This window comes from Pristiophorus japonicus, chromosome 6, assembly GCF_044704955.1.
Source record: "Pristiophorus japonicus isolate sPriJap1 chromosome 6, sPriJap1.hap1, whole genome shotgun sequence".
NCBI lineage: Eukaryota > Metazoa > Chordata > Chondrichthyes > Pristiophoridae > Pristiophorus > Pristiophorus japonicus.
The window spans coordinates 37710339-37731390 of NC_091982.1; the positions used below are offsets into that span (position 1 = coordinate 37710339).

General features: G+C 42.9%; 1 protein-coding gene across 1 annotated transcript in view; it reads left to right on the forward strand.

The window, feature by feature from the left end:
• Positions 1–21052, forward strand: part of atrx (ATRX chromatin remodeler) — a 211364-nt gene that overhangs the window by 94983 nt on the left and 95329 nt on the right. Inside the window, exons 15-18 of the mRNA XM_070883946.1 lie at positions 284–437; positions 8580–8689; positions 10434–10580; positions 20298–20475. Coding sequence (XP_070740047.1) covers positions 284–437; positions 8580–8689; positions 10434–10580; positions 20298–20475 — 589 coding nt within the window. The remainder of the gene's footprint in view (positions 1–283; positions 438–8579; positions 8690–10433; positions 10581–20297; positions 20476–21052) is intronic.

A 21052-nucleotide genomic window follows, 5' to 3' on the forward strand; every position in this document is an offset into this window, starting at 1 on the left:
ATAAATGAGGTAAGATTCCTTGATTTGTGGAACCCAACTACCTTCATCCCTTAAACAAATAGGGAAGTCAGTACTAGCTGAATATCTGCTATTAAACTTTTCTATGAATGGGGAGCTGCAGAATTGTCAAGGAAGCAAAGTCTGCAGCTACTGTAAATTGCTCCGTTTAATAGATTTTACCAAGATTGTTTGTTTGTGAAACTTTCACATGATGAAATATTAACAGTTACAAAATTCATCAGTATATATTCTCAATCTCAAGAATTGGCCAAATTTTATTTAGAATTCACAGCAGGTCCCAGCATTGGAAGTTGCAAACCCAATAGCATGTCCAATAACCACCAAACTGGTCCTTGATGAAGATAAGGAGACTAACGAATGCATGGTCCAGGTCCATAGAAATTTGGTGCGAAAACTGAAACCCCATCAAGTAGACGGTGAGTAAAGTTTTTATTTAAAATTTGTCAGCATACTTAGTAAGGACTCAGTCTGTGCATTATATGTAGATCCAAGAGCTAATTTTGTCAAGCTGAACTTTCAAATGACCTTAAAAAGATTGGACCAGCTCTTCCTGTTGCTGTCACGGTCATCGTATGTTCGCACAAAGGAAAAGGGTAGGACTGCCAAATTTAGAGCCCCCTGGATGACCAGGTGCATACAGGGCAAGATAAGGCAAAAAGTGAAGCTTATATCTGATATCGTGAGCGCAATACTGCAGAAAGCCTAGAAGAGTATAGAAAGTGCAGGGGTGAATTTAAAAAAGAAATTAGGAAAGCAAAAAGAGGGCATGAAAAAATACTGGCAAGTAGAATCAAAGAAAACTCAGATGTTTTACAATTACATAAAGAGCAAGAAGATAACTAAGGAAAGAGTTGGGCCTATTGGGGACCAAAATGGTGATCTATGTATGGAGGTGGAGGATGTGGGTAAGGTACTAAATTAATACTTTGTGGCTGTCTTGACAAAAGACGGGGGCGATATCCATGTTGAAGTTCAGGAGGAAGATGGTGAAATATTGGACGGGATAACCACAGTAAGAGAGGAAGTGTTTAGCATGCTTGAAAGTAAATAAATCGCCAGGGCTGGATGAAATCTATCCACGACTACTGGAAGAAGCAAGGGAGGAAATTGCGGAGGCTCTGACCATCATTTTTCAACCCTCCCTGGCTACAGTTGTGCCAGAGAATTGGAGAACTGCTAACATTGTACCATTGTTTAGAAAGGGAGGAAGGGATAAACTGAACAATTACAGGCCAATTAGTTTAACCTCAGTGGTTGGCAAATTACTGGAATCAATTCTGAGGGACAGTATAAATCTTCATTTTAGAAAGGCACAGAATAATCAAGGATAGTCAGCATGGATTTGTTAAGGGAAGGTCATGTCTGACTAACTTGATTGAGTTCTTTGAGGAGGTAACAAGGAGGGTCGATGAGGCCAGTGCATTTGATGTAGTTTACATGGATTTTAGCAAGGCTTTTGACGAGGTCCCACATATTGGGCTAATCAAAAAAGTAAAAGCCCATGGGATCCAAAGGAGAGTGGCAAATTGGATTCAAAATTGGCTCAGTGGCAGGAAGCAAAGGGTAATGGTTATGGGGAGTTTTTGTGACTGGAAGGCTGTTTCTACAGGGCTCAGTATTTGTTCCCTTTTTATAGTATATATTAATGGCTTAGACTTGAATGTAGGGGGCATGAAGAAATTTGCTGATACAAAAATTGGCTGTGTGGTTGACAATGAGGAGGAAAGCTGTAGACTATAGGAAGATATCGATGAACTGGTCAGTTGGGGAGAAAAGTGGCAAATGGAATTCAATCCAGAGAAGTGCGAGGTAATGCACTTGGGGAAGGGCAACAAGGGAATAAACAATAAATGGGAGGATACTGAGGTGTGGAGGAACAGAAGGACCTTGGCGTATATGTCCATAGATCCTTAAAGGTAGCAGGACAGGTCAATAAGATAGTTAACAAGGCATAAGGAATGCTTTCCTTATTAGTCGAGGCATAGAATACAAGAGCAGGGAAGTTATGCTGCCACAGCTTGAGTACTGCATGCAGTTCTGGTCGCCGCATTACAGGGAGGATGTGAGTGCAGAGGAGATTTATGTGGATGTCGCCAGAATTGGAAAACTTTAGCTATGAGGAAAGATTGGATAGGCTGGGATTGTTTTCCTTGGAACAGAGAAGGCCGAGGGGAGATTTAATTGAGGTGTATAAAATTATGTGGGGTCTAGATAGAGTGGATAGGAAGGACCTATTTCCCTAAGCAGTGGGGTCAATAACCAGGGGGCATAGATTTAAAGTAGTTGGTAGCAGGATTAGAGGGGAGATGAGGAAACATTTCTTCACCCAGAGGCTGGTGGGTGTCTGGAACTTGCTGCCTGAAAGGGCAGTAGAGACAGAAACCCTCATCACATTTAACGGGTACTTTGATGTGCACTTAGAGGTGTAATAGACAGGGCTACAGACCTAGTGCTGGAAGGCAGAATTAGGCTGGGTAGCTTTTTTCGCTCTGCTGGACACATGAGGCCATTCGGCCCATCATGGCGTAATTTTTCTATGATCGCGGCATTATCCTTAAATATTACAGGATCCTTCTAGGCTACCACAGGGGACATTAACAAGACAGTCAGTCTGATACGCATTTCTGCATAAAACAAAATGACTGATGTTTTTCAGGAAGGGGAGGGGGCAATGTTCCCGTTATGCTTTGTGACCGCACAGCGGTCTGGAGGTCCGCACAGGCCTCTCACTGGCTTTTACATGGAAAAGCCATGCATGCACAGAAATTTGAATGGGCTGCGCAGCCCCCAAAAATTCGAGGGACATTGGAGGGGTCCCCCTTATCTGTTGTCCAGGGGAAAATACTCATCAAATGGACAAGGCACGGAACTTTTACCAGGCGCTAAGTGTGCAAGGCACTAGGTAGACCCCACGTGGCCATCAGAGCTACTCACAGTACCCTCCCTCCCCCACCCCCTGCCCCCGTGCATACATGAATAGAAGGGGTGGCAGATGGTTTTGGTGTAAAAATATTGTGTTCCACATTAGTGCCCAATGTCCAGAGAGCATCTACAATTATTCTGCAACAGTTCATATCTGCATAGTTTAGTGTTGAGAGAATGAATGGCTGACTCTTGGGAGATCAGAGCTACCCTTTGCATCCATAGCTCGTGACCAATATTCCCCCTAATATTTTTTGGATGTGCGGCCCATTCACAGTTTTGCGCATGCGCAAAATTTAACATTAGAAAAGTCGGTTCTCGTCTGCGCGGGACTGGCTAAGCTGCATGGCCACGCAGCTTAAAGGGAACCCCAATTAACAAACTCCGCACAATGACTGAGCGCAAGAACAAGGAAGCCCATTGTACCATCTGAGTTGCTATGGGGAACACACCATTAAGATACATAAGTAATGATTCATTTGCTTAGACCACTTGGACATGTTACTACTGTACAGTCTAAGTAAGGTATGCAAAATTGGCTGCTGCAAGCAGCACAGTTTTGTCATTCAAAGCAGGATGAGGAGGGCAATGGGCATGAAGACAGGGAAGCAAGAGGGGGGGTGAGGTCATGATCAGGCAAGGAGATAGGTCTGAAATTAATGCCAGTAGGCAACCCCTACTCTTACCAACCATTTTATGTTAAACTATGATATCCCACACAGCAAAATCTTCAAAACCAGCACTTTCTCTGTACTTCTAGTCTGTCGGGTTGTCCGAGCTTCTCTACACTTGGAGCCTTCTCCTTCCCCACAAGCAGTATTTGTGTGCATAAAGAAAAGTCAAGCAATCTAATTCCTACACCGATACCTCCTGGTGACTATGTATGCCAATCATCATCTTGATCTGAAGCTGTGTCAAAGTATCTCCTGAGTGGGAGGGATAACTGGTGGAAGGGAAAGATTGGGTGCTATGAGCGTTCTAGGATAATTGTGACCATGATCCTCTGAGTGCAGGGTCTCGAGTTGGATGTTGCTGCAACAGTTAGAGCCATGTGTGATTACACTGCGGCTGTTGGTGCCTGCTTAGTCTCGAGGCACTTACTCAGTTTTTGGAGGATAGTAGGAGGATGTGTAGCCATCTTTAGAAGAAGCCACCCAATTGGACTGTTCTGCAGCCACACCATTGGTGCTGGGCGCCATAGCTAGAAGCTTGGTGTACTGCATTAGAGCATTCCAAGATGTGGTGAAGCCTACTGTCACTGCTCTTAACAACCTCCCAGTCTTTCTGATCTGACTGACACTTGCAACTGCGTGCCCTGAGTCATCTTGGCGTTTGTCTGGATGTCTGAGAGACTATGCTGTTCTGAGTGTGGGTCCTCACTGTTTTCGGCCTGCACTGCAGATGGCTGTGAAGATGCCACTTGCTCTGGTACTCAACAATGTCAGACTTGATCAGCTGTACATTCTTAGGCAACTGCATCATGCTGCCTAAACACTTCTGTATCAACTCATGGCTAAAGGAAGGCACAGCAGGATGCCAATTCCATGCCATGCACTAGCGCCATGGCATGAACTTGCTCATTGGGCTTACTACTTTCTCCTCCTCCTGACCCCCTCCATTTGTTGGTCCTCACTTGACAATAGGCCCTCACTTAACAAATAGTGCTTTAGTAGCTAGATTGATGATGGAGGTTACATAGAAACATTGAAAATAGGTGCAGGAGTAGGCCATTCGGCCCTTCGAGCTTGCACCACCATTCAATGGGTTCATGGCTGAACATGCATCTTCAGTACCCCATTCCTGCTTTCTCGCCATTCCCCTTGATCCCCTAGTAGTAAGGACTACATCTAACTCCTTTTTGAATATATTTAGTGAATTGGCCTCAACAACTTTCTGTGGTAGAGAATTCCACAGGTTCACCACTCTGGGTGAAGAAGTTTCTCCTCACCTTGGTCCTAAATGGCTTACCCCTTATCCTTAGACTGTGCCCCCTGGTTCTGGACTTCCCCAACATTGGGAACATTCTTCCTGCATCTAACCTGTCTAAACCCGTAAGAATTTTAAATGTTTCTATGAGATCCCCTCTCATTCTTCTGAACTCCAGTGAATACAAGCCCAGTTGATCCAGTCTTTCTTAGTCAGTCCCGTCATCCCGGGAATCAGTCTGGTGAATCTTCGCTGCAGTCCCTCAATAGCAAGAACATCCTTCCTCAAGTTAGGAGACCAAAACTGTACACAATACTCCAGCTGTGGCCTCACCAAGGCCCTGTACAACTGCAGTAACACCTCCCTTCCCCTGTACTCAAATTCCCTCGCTATGAAGGCCAGCATGCCATTTGCTTTCTTAACCATCTGCTGTACCTGCATGCCAACCTTCAATGACATGAAGTACCATGACACCCAGGTCTTGTTGCACCTCCCCTTTTCCTAATCTGTCACCATTCAGATAATAGTCTGTCTCTCTGTTTTTACCACCAAAGTGAATAACCTCACATTTATCCACATTATACTTCATCTGCCATGCATTTGCCCACTCACCTAACCTATCCAAGTCACTCTGCAGCCTCATAGCATCCTGCTCGTAGCTCACACTGCCACCCAACAGTGTCATCTGCAAATTTGGAGATACTACATTTAATCCCCTCGTCTGAATCATTAATGCACAATGTAAACAGCTGGGGCCCCAGCACAGAACCTTGCGGTACCCCACTAGCCACTGCCTGCCATTCTGAAAAGTACCCATTTACTCCTACTCTTTTTGCTTCCTGTCTGCCAACTAGTTCTCAATCCACATCAGCACACTACCCCCAATCCCATGTGCTTTAACTTTGCACACTAATCTCTTGTGTGGGACCTTGTCATAAGCCTTCTGAAAGTCCAAATACACCACATCAACTGGTTCTCCCTTATCCACTCTACTGGAAACATCCTCAAAAAATTCCAGAAGATTTGTCAAGCATGATTTCCCTTTCACAAATCCATGCTGACTTGGACCTATCATGTCACCTCTTTCCAAATGCGCTGCTATGACATCCTTAATAATTGATTCCATCATTTTACCCATTACTGATGTCAGGCTGACCGGTCTATAATTCCCTGTTTTCTCTCTCCCTCCTTTTTTTAAAAAGTGGGGTTACATTGGCTACCCTCCACTCCATAGGAACTGATCCAGAGTCTATGGAATGTTGGAAAATGACTGTCAATGCATCCGCTATTTCCAAGGCCACCTCCTTAAGTACTCTGGGGTGCAGACCATCAGGCCCCGGGGATTTATCGGCCTTCAATCCCATCAATTTCCCCAACACAATTTCCCGACTAATAAGGATTTCGCTCAGTTCCTCCTTCTTACTAGACCCTCTGACCCCTTTTATATCCGGAAGGTTGTTTGTGTCCTCCTTAGTGAATACCGAACCAAAGTACTTGTTCAATTGGTCTGCCATTTCTTTGTTTCCCAGTTATGACTTCCCCTGATTCTGACTGCAGGGGACCTATGTTTGTCTTTACTAACCTTTTTATCTTTACATATCTATCGAAGCTTTTGCAGTCCATTTTAATGTTCCCTGCAAGCTTCCTCTCATACTCTATTTTCCCTGCACTAATCAAATCTTTACTGAGTTCTAAATTTCTCCCAGTCCCTGGGTTCGCCGCTATTTGTGGCCAATTTGTATGCCACTTCCTTGGCTTTAATACTATCCCTGATTTCCCTTGATAGCCACGGTTGAGCCACCTTCCCTTTTTTATTTTTACGCCAGACAGGGATGTGCAATTGTAGTTTATCCATGCGGTCTCTAAATGTCTGCCATTGCCCATCCACTGTCAACCCCTTAAGTATCATTCGCCAATCTATCCTAGCCAATTCACGCCTTATACCTTCAAAGTCGCCCTTCTTTGAGTTCTGGACCATGGTCTCTGAATTAACTGTTTCATTCTCCATCTTAATGTAGAATTCCACCATATTATGGTCACTTCCCCAAGGGGCCTCCTTGCACAACGCGATTGCTAATTAATCCTCCCTCATTACACAACACCCAGTCTAAGATGGCCTCCCCCCTAGTTGGTTCCTCGACATATTGGTCTAGAAAACCATCCCTTATGCACTCCAGGAAATCCTCCTCCACCGTATTGTTTCCGGTTTGGTTAGCCCAATCTATATGCATATTAGTCACCCATGATAACTACTGCACCTTTATTGCATGCACCCCTAATTTCCTGTTTGATGCCCTCCCCAACATCACTACTACTGTTTGGAGATCTGTACACAACTCCCACTAGCGTTTTCTGCCCCTTGGTATTCCGTAGCTCTACCCATACCAATTCCACATCATCCAAGCTAATGTCTTTCCTTACAATTGCATTAATTTCCTCTTTAACCAGCAACGCCGCCCCACCTCCTTTTCCTTTGTCTATCCTTCCTAAATGTTGAATACCCTTGGATGTTGAGTTCCCAGCCTTGGTCACCCTCGAGCCATGTCTCCGTGATGCCAACCACATCGTATCCGTTAACTGCTATCTGCACAGTTAATTCGTCCATCTTATTCTGAATACTCCTCGCATTGAGGCACAGAGCCTTCAGGCTTGCCTTTTTAACACACTTAGACCCTTTAGAATTTTGCTGCAAAGTGGCCCTTTTTGTTTTTTGCCTTGGGTTTCTCTGCCCTCCACTTTTACTCATCTCTTTTCTGTCTTTTGCTTCTGCTGTGTTGGCATGTATGCTGTGCTGCGCATGCAAGTGGTTGCACTGTGTTTTTTGGGGCCTCATTGTGGGACAACCAAAGGAAAATGATAGCCTGTTAGAAAGCATTACCAAGAGAATGCTCTGAGGGGCAAGAACATTATACAAATTTTGTGTTATGTAAATAGGGAGTCTGGAACAGATGTCAAAGTGCGGTGGGTGAGGGCACCACATTTCCAAATTTGACCTCTCCCATGACTTGTGTGAGGACAAAACCAGGAAACGTCCTTGTACTGAGTTTTGAGGGTTTCTGAGCTCCTGTCTGTCCCAGTACACTCTGATGCTCATACACAATAGAGCACATTTAAAAAAACAGAGGAACTCTTGGACAGTGCCCTTATGAGCACAAGACTTCCTCCTGGGGCTCATTTTGCAATGGGGATAGCGTGGTGTTAATGGTGGGAGTACTTAAGTGAAAGATGTATAAATGCCTCCGCTTGTGTTGTGTACAAGAGAGCTGTGAAAATGGAAACCTGTATCCAAGAAGGCAGGAGATCAACATGGACATGGCAGCATACTTGCCTTTCTGCCTTTGGCTGCATTTTTATAACAATTTTATAGCTTTTAGAATGTGTAGTCATAGAATCATAGAAATTTACAGCACAGGAGGAGGCCATTTCAACCCATCATGTCTGCGCCGGAGGTGTCAAAGAAGACTAATGTAAAAACAAATATTTCAAGCTGTGAAGTTACAATGGAGGTGGACGTGTTTTCTTTTAATAACATCTAAACTACAGTAATTTTGTCTGAGCTCCTGTGTGTGACCTATCAAAAATAAGAATTGCAAATCTAACTGCTTAGTAACCTATTAAAGTGTCTTCTTTCCAAAGTCAAAATATAACTGCTATTTTCATTTCAGATTATAGATTTTTCTGAATTAAAAAATAAATGTTCATTTATACAGGTGTGCAATTCATGTGGGACTGTTGCTGTGAGTCAGTGAGCAAGGCCTTAAAAGAGACGGGCTCTGGGTGCATTTTGGCACACTGCATGGGACTTGGAAAGACACTACAGGTGAGTGTCGAGCCTGCAAATATCTTAAACTTAGAAAGAGCCCATATATTTGTATGATAGGATTGTTTTAAAGTTGAAAGCTTTCTTTCCAATTCCTCATAAAAGTACAACATTTGGAAGAATGACATTCCTAATACAATCCAGGTTTTTAATTTTGGCTGTGGGTCCAAGGATTTACAATCTGGCTTTTGCATGAAGCTTTTCTGTTGTGACATTTCTGCAGGAGGACATCACTCCGCAGCTCAGCAAAATGATACTTCAGTTAAGCCTACTTATTGCATAGCATTTTTGCATGCTGGAAATGTGGACTTAACCATGTTGTACATTCAGCCAATCTGGTATTGAGATCCATATGCGTTGCTTAAGTGGGTAGATGTTTATAATCATGACTGGTATGAAACAAAATGCTTCATCTTTTCATAAAGGGTATATAACTGCAAAACAGTGCACATAAATTTCAGATGAAAAAATCTGGGTCAAAATTCCAAATTTCTTTTTAAATGGCAAACAAGACACCAGAGAGCTGTTTTTTGGTAAGTGCACTAGGAGCAGAATCAGCCAGAGGGGAGCAGGAAGAAAGACTCCTTAGTAGAGCAGCAGAGATGAGGCAAAAAGACTGCATAATTCCCCCCCCCCCCCCCACCCCAAAAAAAAATACAGGTAAGACATTGTCAGATTGTGGCAAATCAGCCAAGTTTATTTCGAACAACCCTCAGTTCACTTTTCAAAAGGTGGTTTCTCTCATGTCACCTGACAGAAGTGTTGTACTGAAGCAACAGATCATCGATGGGGAAGAGAACAGCATTAGTTATGTGGAACTGACCATCTGTATAAGGTTAGCTTTGTGACATGAAAAGTTGGGGGGTGGGGGCGTGGTTGATGTAAAATGCACATAACTTGATACAACGTTGGAGTTGATCAGTTCAATCAATTTACAGGAAAGAACCTTTTTGCTGATTTGTATGATCTAAAATGTAACCTGGTCTACGTTTAAACTAGAACATCAATGTCAGCACCCACTTCTCAAGCAATTGTCCTGAAACATTGCAATGCATCTTGCCATGTGCTGCCATCCAGGCGCTTCAACACCACGGGTAGGTTAGTACCTGTGATCACTTTGCATTGAAAGTGTGAAATACAGTGTTGTTTGTCTGTACAGGATCTGGGCTGATGAAGCTCGAATCTGTCCATTCCAACCAAAATTGAAAATTTGTGCACTTAATTTGTGTACATTTAATCTGAATATATTACATGGAGTTAATAGCAATGGACTTTGGATTTTACAGAAGAATGTATTGAATTAAATTGTTCATTGAACTAATGTGTACTTAAGTGGGCTTTCAGAAATGCTACCAGTCAAATTGATTTTGAACTTTTAATTTTATTTTGGCATTTGTAAATCCTTGATTTCACTACAGTGCTGCAAGAATAAGAGAAAATATAATATGCCTCATTTTTAGATTATTTGTGGGTTTTTAAATTCATCCTTTTTGCTGTTTTTTTTTCTTTTACTGTCTCTTTTACTTGCACGTTATTACCAATAGCTTCAAAACTAACTGTTTGCAGTTAGGTTAAAAATAATTTTAAAGCATTATCCGCTTGGGTAGCGCAAACGAGTGTAATTTCTTTTATGTTCTGCTTTGCCTTTTTGGGCATTTAGACGAAGTGTTTGAAAAGGAAAATGGACAATAATTATGAATAAAAGTGAACTTCTAAGGTGCAGTTTTTCATGTTTTGGTTGCAGGTGGTGACATTCTTGCACACCATGCTGTTGAATGAGAAGCTCGACTTCAGTACTGCCTTAATCGTTTGCCCACTTAACACCGTTCTTAATTGGATCAACGAATTTTCAAAATGGCAGGCTGGACTGGATGATGATGAAAGTTTAGAGGTATTGTATACCTGTTTGGGAAAATGCCTTTTTTTTTTTAAAAAGAGCTTTGAGTTTTCTGGTAGTGTTTTATCGACTGGATATCAATACATTGATTTAAAATGTGTAAAGTCCTGCTAGAATCTGGTTTAATTTGATCCTCTTTTGGTCCCTGTGATCTATTAACTGACAGCCATGCCACACTGTACATGCCTGATCATCATCTCCTCCTGACTTTGTCACCAAACATAGGTACAGCAGTAGGCCATTCAGCCCCTTGAGACTGTTCAACATAATGGGAGGCGGGGATAAAGGAAGTGGAGAGACTAGAATTGAGAATTGAAGGCACAGCCAACGAGAGTTGTGAGGAGGTTTTTTGAAAACAAAAAACGGTGGTGGCAAATTTGAGAGAACTGGATAGAGACCTAATGGCTAACTGCTGCTGATGAAATGGGGGGGGGGGGGTGGGGGGGAGAGGAGAAGTCCAGTGTTTGGAAAAACTGAGGATGTGGGGACTTGAGGCAGCAGGAGGTTACTAAATTGGGATGGGGCGAGGTTATGGTAATGTGATAGCCAGGATGAAGCGTTTGAAATTGACTGGCTCAAAATGAGAGCGAATTCTGAGCCAACATGAAGTAAGGAAACGTTGATTACGTCTAAGTACAAGTCTAAATATATATATTTTTTTAAACGTTGATTATAAGGAACCTCTAAGGTTACTTACTGATGTGGATTAGTCAGATTGTTAGGGAAAACAAATTCTCAACCCTTTGGCTGTTTTGTGTTCTCTCTTTCCAACTCTCTTCTCTTCCCTACCACTTTACTCGCTCTACCCAGCCTTTCCTTTCTACTGGGCTTTCTCTCAGCTCCACAACCTCCCAGGCCTGCTCCAGGTACTCCAGTTCCACACCAATCCCCTCCCTCCCACTCTGCATGCACAACTTGACTATTTGTGCAACCAATCTCGTCAGCCATACTCAACTCTGAAGGTGGACAGCAAACATTTAGTGACTATTTCAATCAGATTAAAATTGTATTTTTGTTCTCTTACAAATCAATTTCATATTTTTGATGACTAGTTTATTTAGGGTACTTGTGCTGGAAAACTTGAGCTGTCCATTTAGATTGATGATTTGGGTGCTTATTACATTGAATTACATAGAATATACAGCACAGAAACAGACCATTCAGACCAACTAGTATCTGCTGGTGTTTACACTTCACTCATCTCCTCCCATTCAATTTGTGTCATCTCAGCCTCTTGGCATATCTTTCTATTACTTTTTATCTCATGTACTCATCTAGTTTCCTTTTTGAAAGCACCTAAACTATTTAACTCAATCACTTCCTGTGGAAGCGAGTTCTACACTCTTAACCACTGAGTTATTTCGCTCTTGAATATATTAGTAGCTATCTTGTATTTGTAGCCTCTAATTTGGGATTCTCTCAAGTGAAAACATTTGCTCCCCATCTACCCTGTCCAATCCATACATAATGCTTACTAGTAATGATAAATTTCAAACTGCACAAACAACCCTTGACTTTTATAAATTGTATGGATTTTTTTAAGCTACCTTTGGATGATATTTTTGGGGCAGTGTAAAGTGCTAAGTTTGGTACAGCTATTTTTACAAAAGGTAATTTTCCTTCAAATTGTTAACTTTAAATTCTCGTACCTTTCACGTTTCCTTTTATCTCAGCATTTCAAAAGACTTTAGCAGCTGAATATTGCAAGAGACAGTAAAAGCAATTAACTATACTGCAGGGAAATTCTGGCTACTTATTAAATTGCTTTGTTTCATTGAGCAAATAACAGATGTTTAAATATGCATCAGATTGTCCCAGATAATAGACAGAAATCCTATAACTCAAGTCACCATTGCGGATATTACAGATCAAAGACATGTACTATTTTAAAGGGCATTAAAGAAACAATTTCATAGAAGGGTTACAGCACAGAAATCCCATGCCGGCTCTCTGCAAGAACACCAGCTAGTCCCACTCCTCTGCCCTTTCCCCATAGCCCTACAATTTTTCCTTCAGGTACTTATCCAATTCCCTTTTGAAAGCCACGATTGAATCTACCTCCACCACCCTTTCAGAGCGCTCCAAATCATAACCACTCGCTGCGTATTGACGTTTTTCCTTATGTCACCTTTGATTCTTCCAATCAATTTAAATCTGTCTTTTGGTTCTTGACCCTTCTGCCAATGGGAACAGTTTCTATCTACTCTGTCTAGACCCCTCATGATTTTGAACACCTCTATCAAGTCTCCGCTCAACCTTCTCTGCTCTAAGGAGAACAACCCCAGCTTCTCCAGTCTGTCCACGTAACTGAAGTTCCTCATCCCTGGAACCATTCTTGTAAATCTTTTCTGCACCTTCTCTAAGGCCTTCACATTCTTCCTAAAGTGTGGTGCCCAGAATTGGACACAATACTCCAGTTGAGGCTGAACCAGTGTTTTAGAAAGGTGGTTCATAACTTCCTTGCCTCTATTCATTTATGAAGCCCAGGATCCTGTATGTTGCTTTAACCACTTTCTCAACCTGCCCTGCCACCTTCAACGATTTGTGAACATATGCACCCGCTTAAGCATTGTACCCGTTAGTTTATATTGCTTCTTCTCGTTCTTCCTACCAAAATATATCACGTCACATTTTTCTGCGTTAAATTTCATCTATGTGTCTGCCATTTCACCAGCCTATGCCCTCTTGAAGCCTATCACTATCCTTCTAAATGTTCACTATACAGTTGGACCTATCTGGTCCTGCACCCTTGGGACCTGACTGGTGCCGGACCAGAGAATTTTCCGAACCACGGGAGGTCAATTGGTGGTGGTGCTGCTGACGGCGACTCGGGTGCGTTCTGCATGGGTGCTGCTGGGAATCAGGGATGGAGTGGAGTCGGGGAGAGAAGCCGACTATTGCCCACGATCCTACTCCCGCCGCGGGTCTGTGTGGGCCGCGGGCTGAGCCTGGCAGGTGGGGGCGACGGCCTCCTCGCGCCGAGACACGCGCACATGGCAGTCCCACAAGATCAGGGGGGAGGGGCGGATGTCGGCTTGGCCTGGCAGCCTTCGGAGCGTGCGTGCCCGCCGCCAGTCGAGGTGGTGGGGGTCGGGCGGCGCAGCGAAGAGCGTGTGTTGGATCACTGTGTGTGTTCCCGAGAGGAGGTCTTTAGATTGATTATATGGTGCCTCAGTGGACGCCACCCACGCCGGGACTGGTGCCGGACTAGGGATGTTTCCGGACTAGAGTCCTGTACTGAAGAGGTACAACCTGTACATCCAAGTTTTGTGTCATATGCAAATTTTGAAATTGTGCCCTGAATACCCAAGTCCAAGTCATTAATATATATCAAGAGAAGCAGTGGTCCTAATACCGATCCCTGGGGAATACCACTGTATACTTTCCTCCGGTCTGAAAAACAACTGCTCACTATGTTTCCTGTCACTTAGCCAATTTAGTATTCATGCTGCCACTATCCCTTTTATTCCATGGGCTTCCACTTCGCTGTGGCATTTTATCAAACGCCTTTTGGAAGTCCATGTATGCCACGTCAACCGCTTTGCCCTCATTAACCCTCTCTCTCACCTCATCAAAAAAACTCAAATCAAGTTAGTTAAACACAATTTGCCTTTTTTTAAAAATCCGTGCTGGCTTTTCTTAATTAATCCACACTTCAAGTAACTGTTAATTATTGTTTCTTAAAACTTCCCCACTACCGAGGTTAAATTGACTGGCTGTAGTTGCAGGGTTTATTCTTGCACGCTTTTTTTTGAACAAGTGTGTAACATTTGTAATTCTCCAGGCTTCTGGCACCACTCCTGTACCTAATGAGGATTGAAAGATTATGGCCAGTACCTCCTGCGATTTGCACCTTAACTTCCCTCGGCATCCTGGTGGCTTATCCACTTTCAATTTTTATCCCTTCCAGTATCTCCACTGCCTCCTCTTTCACTGACTTTGGTGAAGACCGATGCAAAGACTTTTGTAATCCCTTTTATGTTAGCTGCCAGTCTATTCTCATACTCTTTGCCCATCTTATTTTATTTTTCATTTCCCCTCTGAACTTTTTATGTTCAGCCTGATTCTCACTTGTATTCTCAACCTGACATCTGTCATATGCACTCTTTTTCTGCTTCATCTTACTCTCTCTTTCATCATCCAGGGAGTTCTGAATTTGGTGACCCTACCTTTCCCCCTCGTTGGAATATACCTCGAATGTACCCGAACCATCTCCTCTTTAAAGGCAGCCTGTTCGATTACAGTTTTGCCTGCTAATTTTTGATTCCAGTTTACCCGGGCCAGATCAGTTCTCAACTCACTGAAATTGGCCTTCCTCCAATTAAGTATTTTTCTCCCTGTCCTTTTCCATTGCTAATCTAAACCTTATGATACTATGATCACTGTTCCCTAAATGTTGGGCTACTGACACTTGCACCATTTGCCCATCTCAGTCCCCAGAACCAGATCCAGCAATGGCCCAGAATTGTATTGATCAAGAAAGTTCTCCTGAACACACCAGAAAATCTTCCCCTTCTCTGCCCTTCACGCTATTACTAACCCTGTCTATATTGGGATAGTTGAAGTCTCCCTGTTATCACTATTCTATAGCTCTTGCACCTCTCTAACTTCCCTGTAAATTTGCACTTCTATATCCTTCCCACTAGCTGGTGGCCTATAGAATACACCTAGTAGTGGCACCTCTCTTATTTCTTAACTCTAACCAAATAGATCCTGTCCTTGAACCTTCCAGGGCATCCCTCTCCATCAATCATGTAACCGCATGGCACGGCATATCCCTCACCCATTATCATCAAGCTAGGGGACCAATCCTGGTTCAATGAGGAGCATAGAAAATAGGTGCAGGAGTAGGCTATTCGGCCCTTCGAGCCTGCACTGCCATTCAATGAGTTAATGGCTGAACATGCAACTTCAGTACCCCATTCCTGCTTTTTCGCCATACCCCTTGATCCCCCTAGTAGTAAGGACTACATCTAACTCCTTTTTGAATATATTTAGTGAATTGGCCTCAACAACTTTCTGTGGTAGAGAATTCCACAGGTTCACCACTCTCTGGGTGAAGAAGTTTCTCCTCATCGCGGTCCTAAATGGCTTACCCCTTATCCTTAGACTGTGATCCCTGGTTCTGGACTTCCCCAACATTGGGAACATTCTTCCTGCATCTAACCTGTCTAAACCCATCAGAATTTTAAACGTTTCTATGAGATCTCCCTCTCATTATGCCAGTGGGTATGCCAGGTGCAGCACCAGGCATACCTATAAATAAGGTGCCAACCTGGGGAAGCTGCAACACAGGACTAAATGCATGCTATAAAGCGGAAGCAGCATGCCATAGACAGAGCTAAGCGATCCCACAATCAACAGATCAGATCAAAGCTCTGCAGTCCTGCCACATCCAGTCATGAATGGCGGTGGACCATTAAACAACTAACTGGAAGAGCAGGCTCCATGAATATCCCCATCCTCAATGATGGCGTAGCCCAGCATGTGAGTGCAAAAGACAAGGCTGGAGTGTTTGCAAACCTCTTCAGCCAGAAGTGCTGAGTGGATGATCCATATTGGCCTCCTAAGGTCACCACCATCAGAGAACGCAGTCTTCTGCCAATTCGACTCTCTCCACGTGATGTCAAGAAACGGCTGAGCGCACTGGATACGGCAAAGGCAATAGGCCCCGACAACATCCCAGCTGCCGTGCTGAAGACTTGTACTCCAGAACTAGCCGCGCCTCTAGCCAAGCTGTTTCAGTACAGCTACAACACGGGCATCTAGCCGACAATGTGGAAAACTGCTCAGGTATGTCCTGTCCACAAAAAGCAGGACAAATCATCTGGCCAATTACCAACCCATCAGTCTATTCTCAATTATCAGCAGCGTGGTGGAAGGTGTTATCAAGCTGCACTTGCTCACCAATAACCTGCTCTCCGATGCCCAGTTTGGATTCCGCCAGGACTACTTGGCTCCAGACCTCATTGCAGCCTTGGTCCAAATGTTGACAAAATAACTGAATTCCAGAGGTGAGGTGAGAGTGACTGCCCTTGACATCAAGGCAGCATTTGACCGAGTGTGGCATCAAGGAGCCCGGGTAAAACTGAAGTCAATGGGAATCGGGGAAAACTCTCCACAGGCTGGAATCATGCCTAGCACCCCTCAAACCTGCGACCTCTACCACCTAGAAGGACAAAGGCAGCAGGCGCATGGGAACACCATCACCTCCAATTTCCCCTCCATGCCACACTGTACTTGGAAGTACATCGCAGTTCCTTCATCGCTGGGTCAAAATCATGGAACTGACTCCGTAACAGTACTGTGGGAGTACCTTCACCACACTGACTGCAGTGGTACAAGAAGGCAACTCACTACCATGTTCTCGAGGGAAATTCGGGATGGGCAATAAATGCTGGCCTTGCGAGCAATGCCCACATCCCATGAACGAATAATAAAAAAAACATTCTCCTTAACCAATACTGCCACCCCATCTTCCTTCTTCCCTGAACACCTTGTATCCAGGAATATTTAAACCCAATCCTGCCCTTTTTTGTGCCAGGTCTCAGTTACTGCCACATCATATTCATGAACATATCTGGAGCATGTCTTCATGAACCTGAGGCAAATATGAGTAGCAAAAAAAACTCCCAGAATATTCTCATAACTGACCAATTATGAATTGAACTAGTGTTTATTGGACATGATCTCCTGATATTAGTGAGCATGTTACACTACCGTAGACCACTTTAATTTCTTGTTTAATCTGTTCTGAGTAAAAATGAGGAAGGTTGTTTAGGATAGGTACTGGTCGCTTGTCATGTCTATGTAGCGAGTACTATGTAGTGGATAAGGGGGACCCAGTGGATGTGGTGTATTTGGATTTCCAGAAGGCATTCGATAAGGTGCCACATAAAAGTTTACTGCACAAGATATAGCATGGATAGAGGGTTAGCTAACTAACAGAAAACAGAGAGTCTGGATAAATGGGTCATTTTCCGGTTGGCAAACAGTGACTAGTGGGGTGCAGCAAGGATAGGTGCTGGGTTCTCAACTATTTACAATCTATATTAATTACTTGGATGAAGGGACCGTGTGTAATGTAGCCAAATTTGCTGATGGGTAGGAAAGCAAATTGTGAGGAGGACACAAAATCTGCATTGGGATATAGACAGGCTAAGTGAATGGGCAAAAATTTGGCAGATGGTGTATAATGTTGGAAAATGTGAGGTTATTCACTTTGGCAGAAAAAATAGAAAAGCAATTTATAATTTAAATGGAGAAAAATTGCAAAGTGCTGCAGTGTAGAAGGACCTGGGGGCCTTGTGCGTGAAACACAAAGTTAGTGTTTAGGTACAGCAAGTGATCAGGAAGGCAAATGGAATATTGGCAAGGGGGATAGAGTAATAAAAGCAGATAAATCCTGCTACAACTGTATAGGGTATTGGTGAGGCCACACATGCAGTACTGCATACAGTTTTGGTCTCCATATTTAAGGAAGGATATACTTGCATTGGAGGCTGTTCAGAGAAGGTTCACTAGGTTGATTCCGGAGATGAGGGGGTTGACTTATGAAGGCAGGTTGGGCCTATACACATTGGCGTTCTGAAGAATTAGAGGTGATATTGAAACATAAGATAATGAGGGGGCTCGACTCAACAAGGTGAATGCAGAGAAGATATTTCCACTCATAGGGGAAACTAAAACTAGGGGACATAGTCTCAGAATAAGGGGCCGCCCATTTAAAACTGAGATGAGGAGGAATTTCTTCTGAGGGTTGTAAATCTATGGAATTCTCTGCCCCAGGGAGCTATGGAGGCTGGGTCATTGAATATATTTAAGGCAGAGATAGACAGATTTTTGAGCGATAAGGGAATAAAGGGTTATGGGGAGCGGACAGGAAAGTGGAGCTGAGTCCATGATCAGATCAGCCATGATCTTACTAAATTGTGGAGATGTTCGAGGGGCCAGGTGGACTATTCCTGCTCCTATTTCTTATGTTATGTTCTTAACTACAGCACCGACTCGATCCATTTGGTTTCACTGTCTCACTTGTTTCCGTTTACAAAAATTGTGCAGCCTTGGATTTTGCTATTTTTGATTGTTTCGTGTTCCAAAGCAAAATATAATTGAAGTTTGAACTTCAAAAGACTTGGGGCTGGATTTTCATCATTTTTTTCAATCATTTACCTGACCACCGAAAATACCACTGGTGGTAAATTCATCGCAGGTTACCAATTTCATAATTTAGCACCGAAATACCACCGGTGTTAAATTCATCAGTGATTTACCACTGGTGGTTCAAAAAAACCCACTGATCTTATTTTTGTTCCGTTTTTATGACATCAAGTGTGCAACACCGAAATATCACCATTTTTACCACTGGCCTAAATTACCACCGAGAAAAGTGCAGTCTTATCTGATCGAATCCAGTGCTACGGACGCCATTTTGAAAAATGGAGCTGCAGTCCATTCCATATGCGGGAAGGCTGCGTTTTACCGACATCTTTGAGTTCAGAGTTAGATTTTAAGGTTATTTGAGGCTTTTAGTGCATTATTTAAATAAATTGGAGGACATTTTATGGATATTTAAGAAATTTGGAGGACATTTGAGAACATTTGCAGGACATTTAAAGGAATGGGGCCTAAAATATCTCTGCCAATATTGCTAACTACTTATATGATGTAGAATCGAGCTGGAAGAAGGTTAATTCAAGAGCATGTCCCTGCAGTGTCTCATGTCCCCACAGTGTCCCATGTCCCCATTCCCCAAGGGATGCCGTGGACGCTGCTGGGCCGGGCCGGGCCGGCTGGCCGAAGGGACTGAGTCAGCAAGGGTACAGGGGTGTAATGTGCCTGGCAGGTGGGCTTCGTAAGCACCTGGTGTGGGCGGGGGGGGAGAAGGAGATTGGGGGAACTTGGGGTGAGCACGCCGCCCTGGCCTCGGAGAGAGCACCAGAGATGGTGGGGAGAAGAGGAGCAGCCGGCCCAAGGTAAGGCCATGTCGTGGAGAGGAGCAAGCGAGTACTGATGACGCATGCGCAAAAATACCACCCATTTTACTTTATGTTGCATGTTGAAAAATAAGAATGAAATACAGTTTAGCCCTACCAGCGGTTTTATTTGATGAAAATAGTCTTTTGAATGAGAATGGTATCTCGGTGGTAAATTTTTAAATACCACCGGAAAACCAATGGTCGGGCTAAATGATGAAAATCCAGCCCTTGAAGTTTTTGAGTGTCATGTTCAGTTTCTTGCATGTTCTAGTCAATAAACAGGCCAATGTTTGTTTAGTGGGTAAAAAGCCTCGGTTATTGTCATTTCTTGCTAATTTGGCTAAAAGTGTGCAAATATTGCCATAATGTTCCCTACTTAGAGTTTAGGTAATGCCCTGAACAATTTGTTCATTGTGGTTTATCAGTAATTCCTGAATCAGAAGGTCTGCCTCTCAACACAGATCACAACAGATGTACGTTAGTATGCCACAAAAGCTGCAATTTTGGAAACCATGGAAGTTCAAGGCTCATTGAACAGACCGTTACCATGGTGACTTGTCTTTGTGCAGCAGCATTATACAATCAAAGATGTATTTAGGAATTTCTACTTTGCTGTTATAAAATGTTTGAAAATTTGTTTTACATATTTCATTATTTTTAAACCCTCGAATCCTTTGTGTTGTGACTTGTATTCAGAAGTATAGTTCAGTGAGTGTTATTTTCTGTTCTATAGGTAAATGAATTAGCAACAGTTAAACGTCCTCAGGAGCGATCCTACATGCTTGAAAGATGGATGGAAGATGGGGGTGTCATGATTCTAGGTTATGAAATGTACCGTAATCTTGCACAAGGCAGGAATGTGAAAAGCAGGAAGATGAAAGAAATATTCCAGAGGACTTTAGTAAACCCTGGTGAGATGTTTCATTTTTTATTGATTCAGTGCTCTTTGAAAATGTGATAAATTTGCAATTTGTCAATCACCATACGAATATCATAGTGTAAAAAAAACATTTTTACATCTGTTGATCAAAATTAGCGCCTAGCGATTAAAAGCATAGTTCAAAATGTTTTTTTTAAGATTATCAAAGTTATGCAAATTATATCCAGTATACAATATATTTTATTGAGAGTTACTGATATTATGACAGTGCAATGGAAATTGAATTAAAATATGGTATTCGAGACCAAGCGTAAGTGCAAGCTTTTTTTGTAGAACCAGTTTTGGATGTTTTTTTATTATCTCGGCAGTTTTAAGATCTCTACACTGTTTCATGCTTGTATAAATTGAGAGTGAAGAACCTATCGATCTGAGCAAGAACCAAATTTGTGTTGATTGAGTGGTGGTAAAAGTAACCAAGTAGGCTTAGCTTTGAGTACATATTTTGGGCTCAAATTTCCCCAGTTATCTGCATTTTTTTTTGGAGTAAGTTTAAAATCTCCAAGTTTCCCCAAAATTTCTACGCCAGCGTAATTCACTTAGGTTAGTTT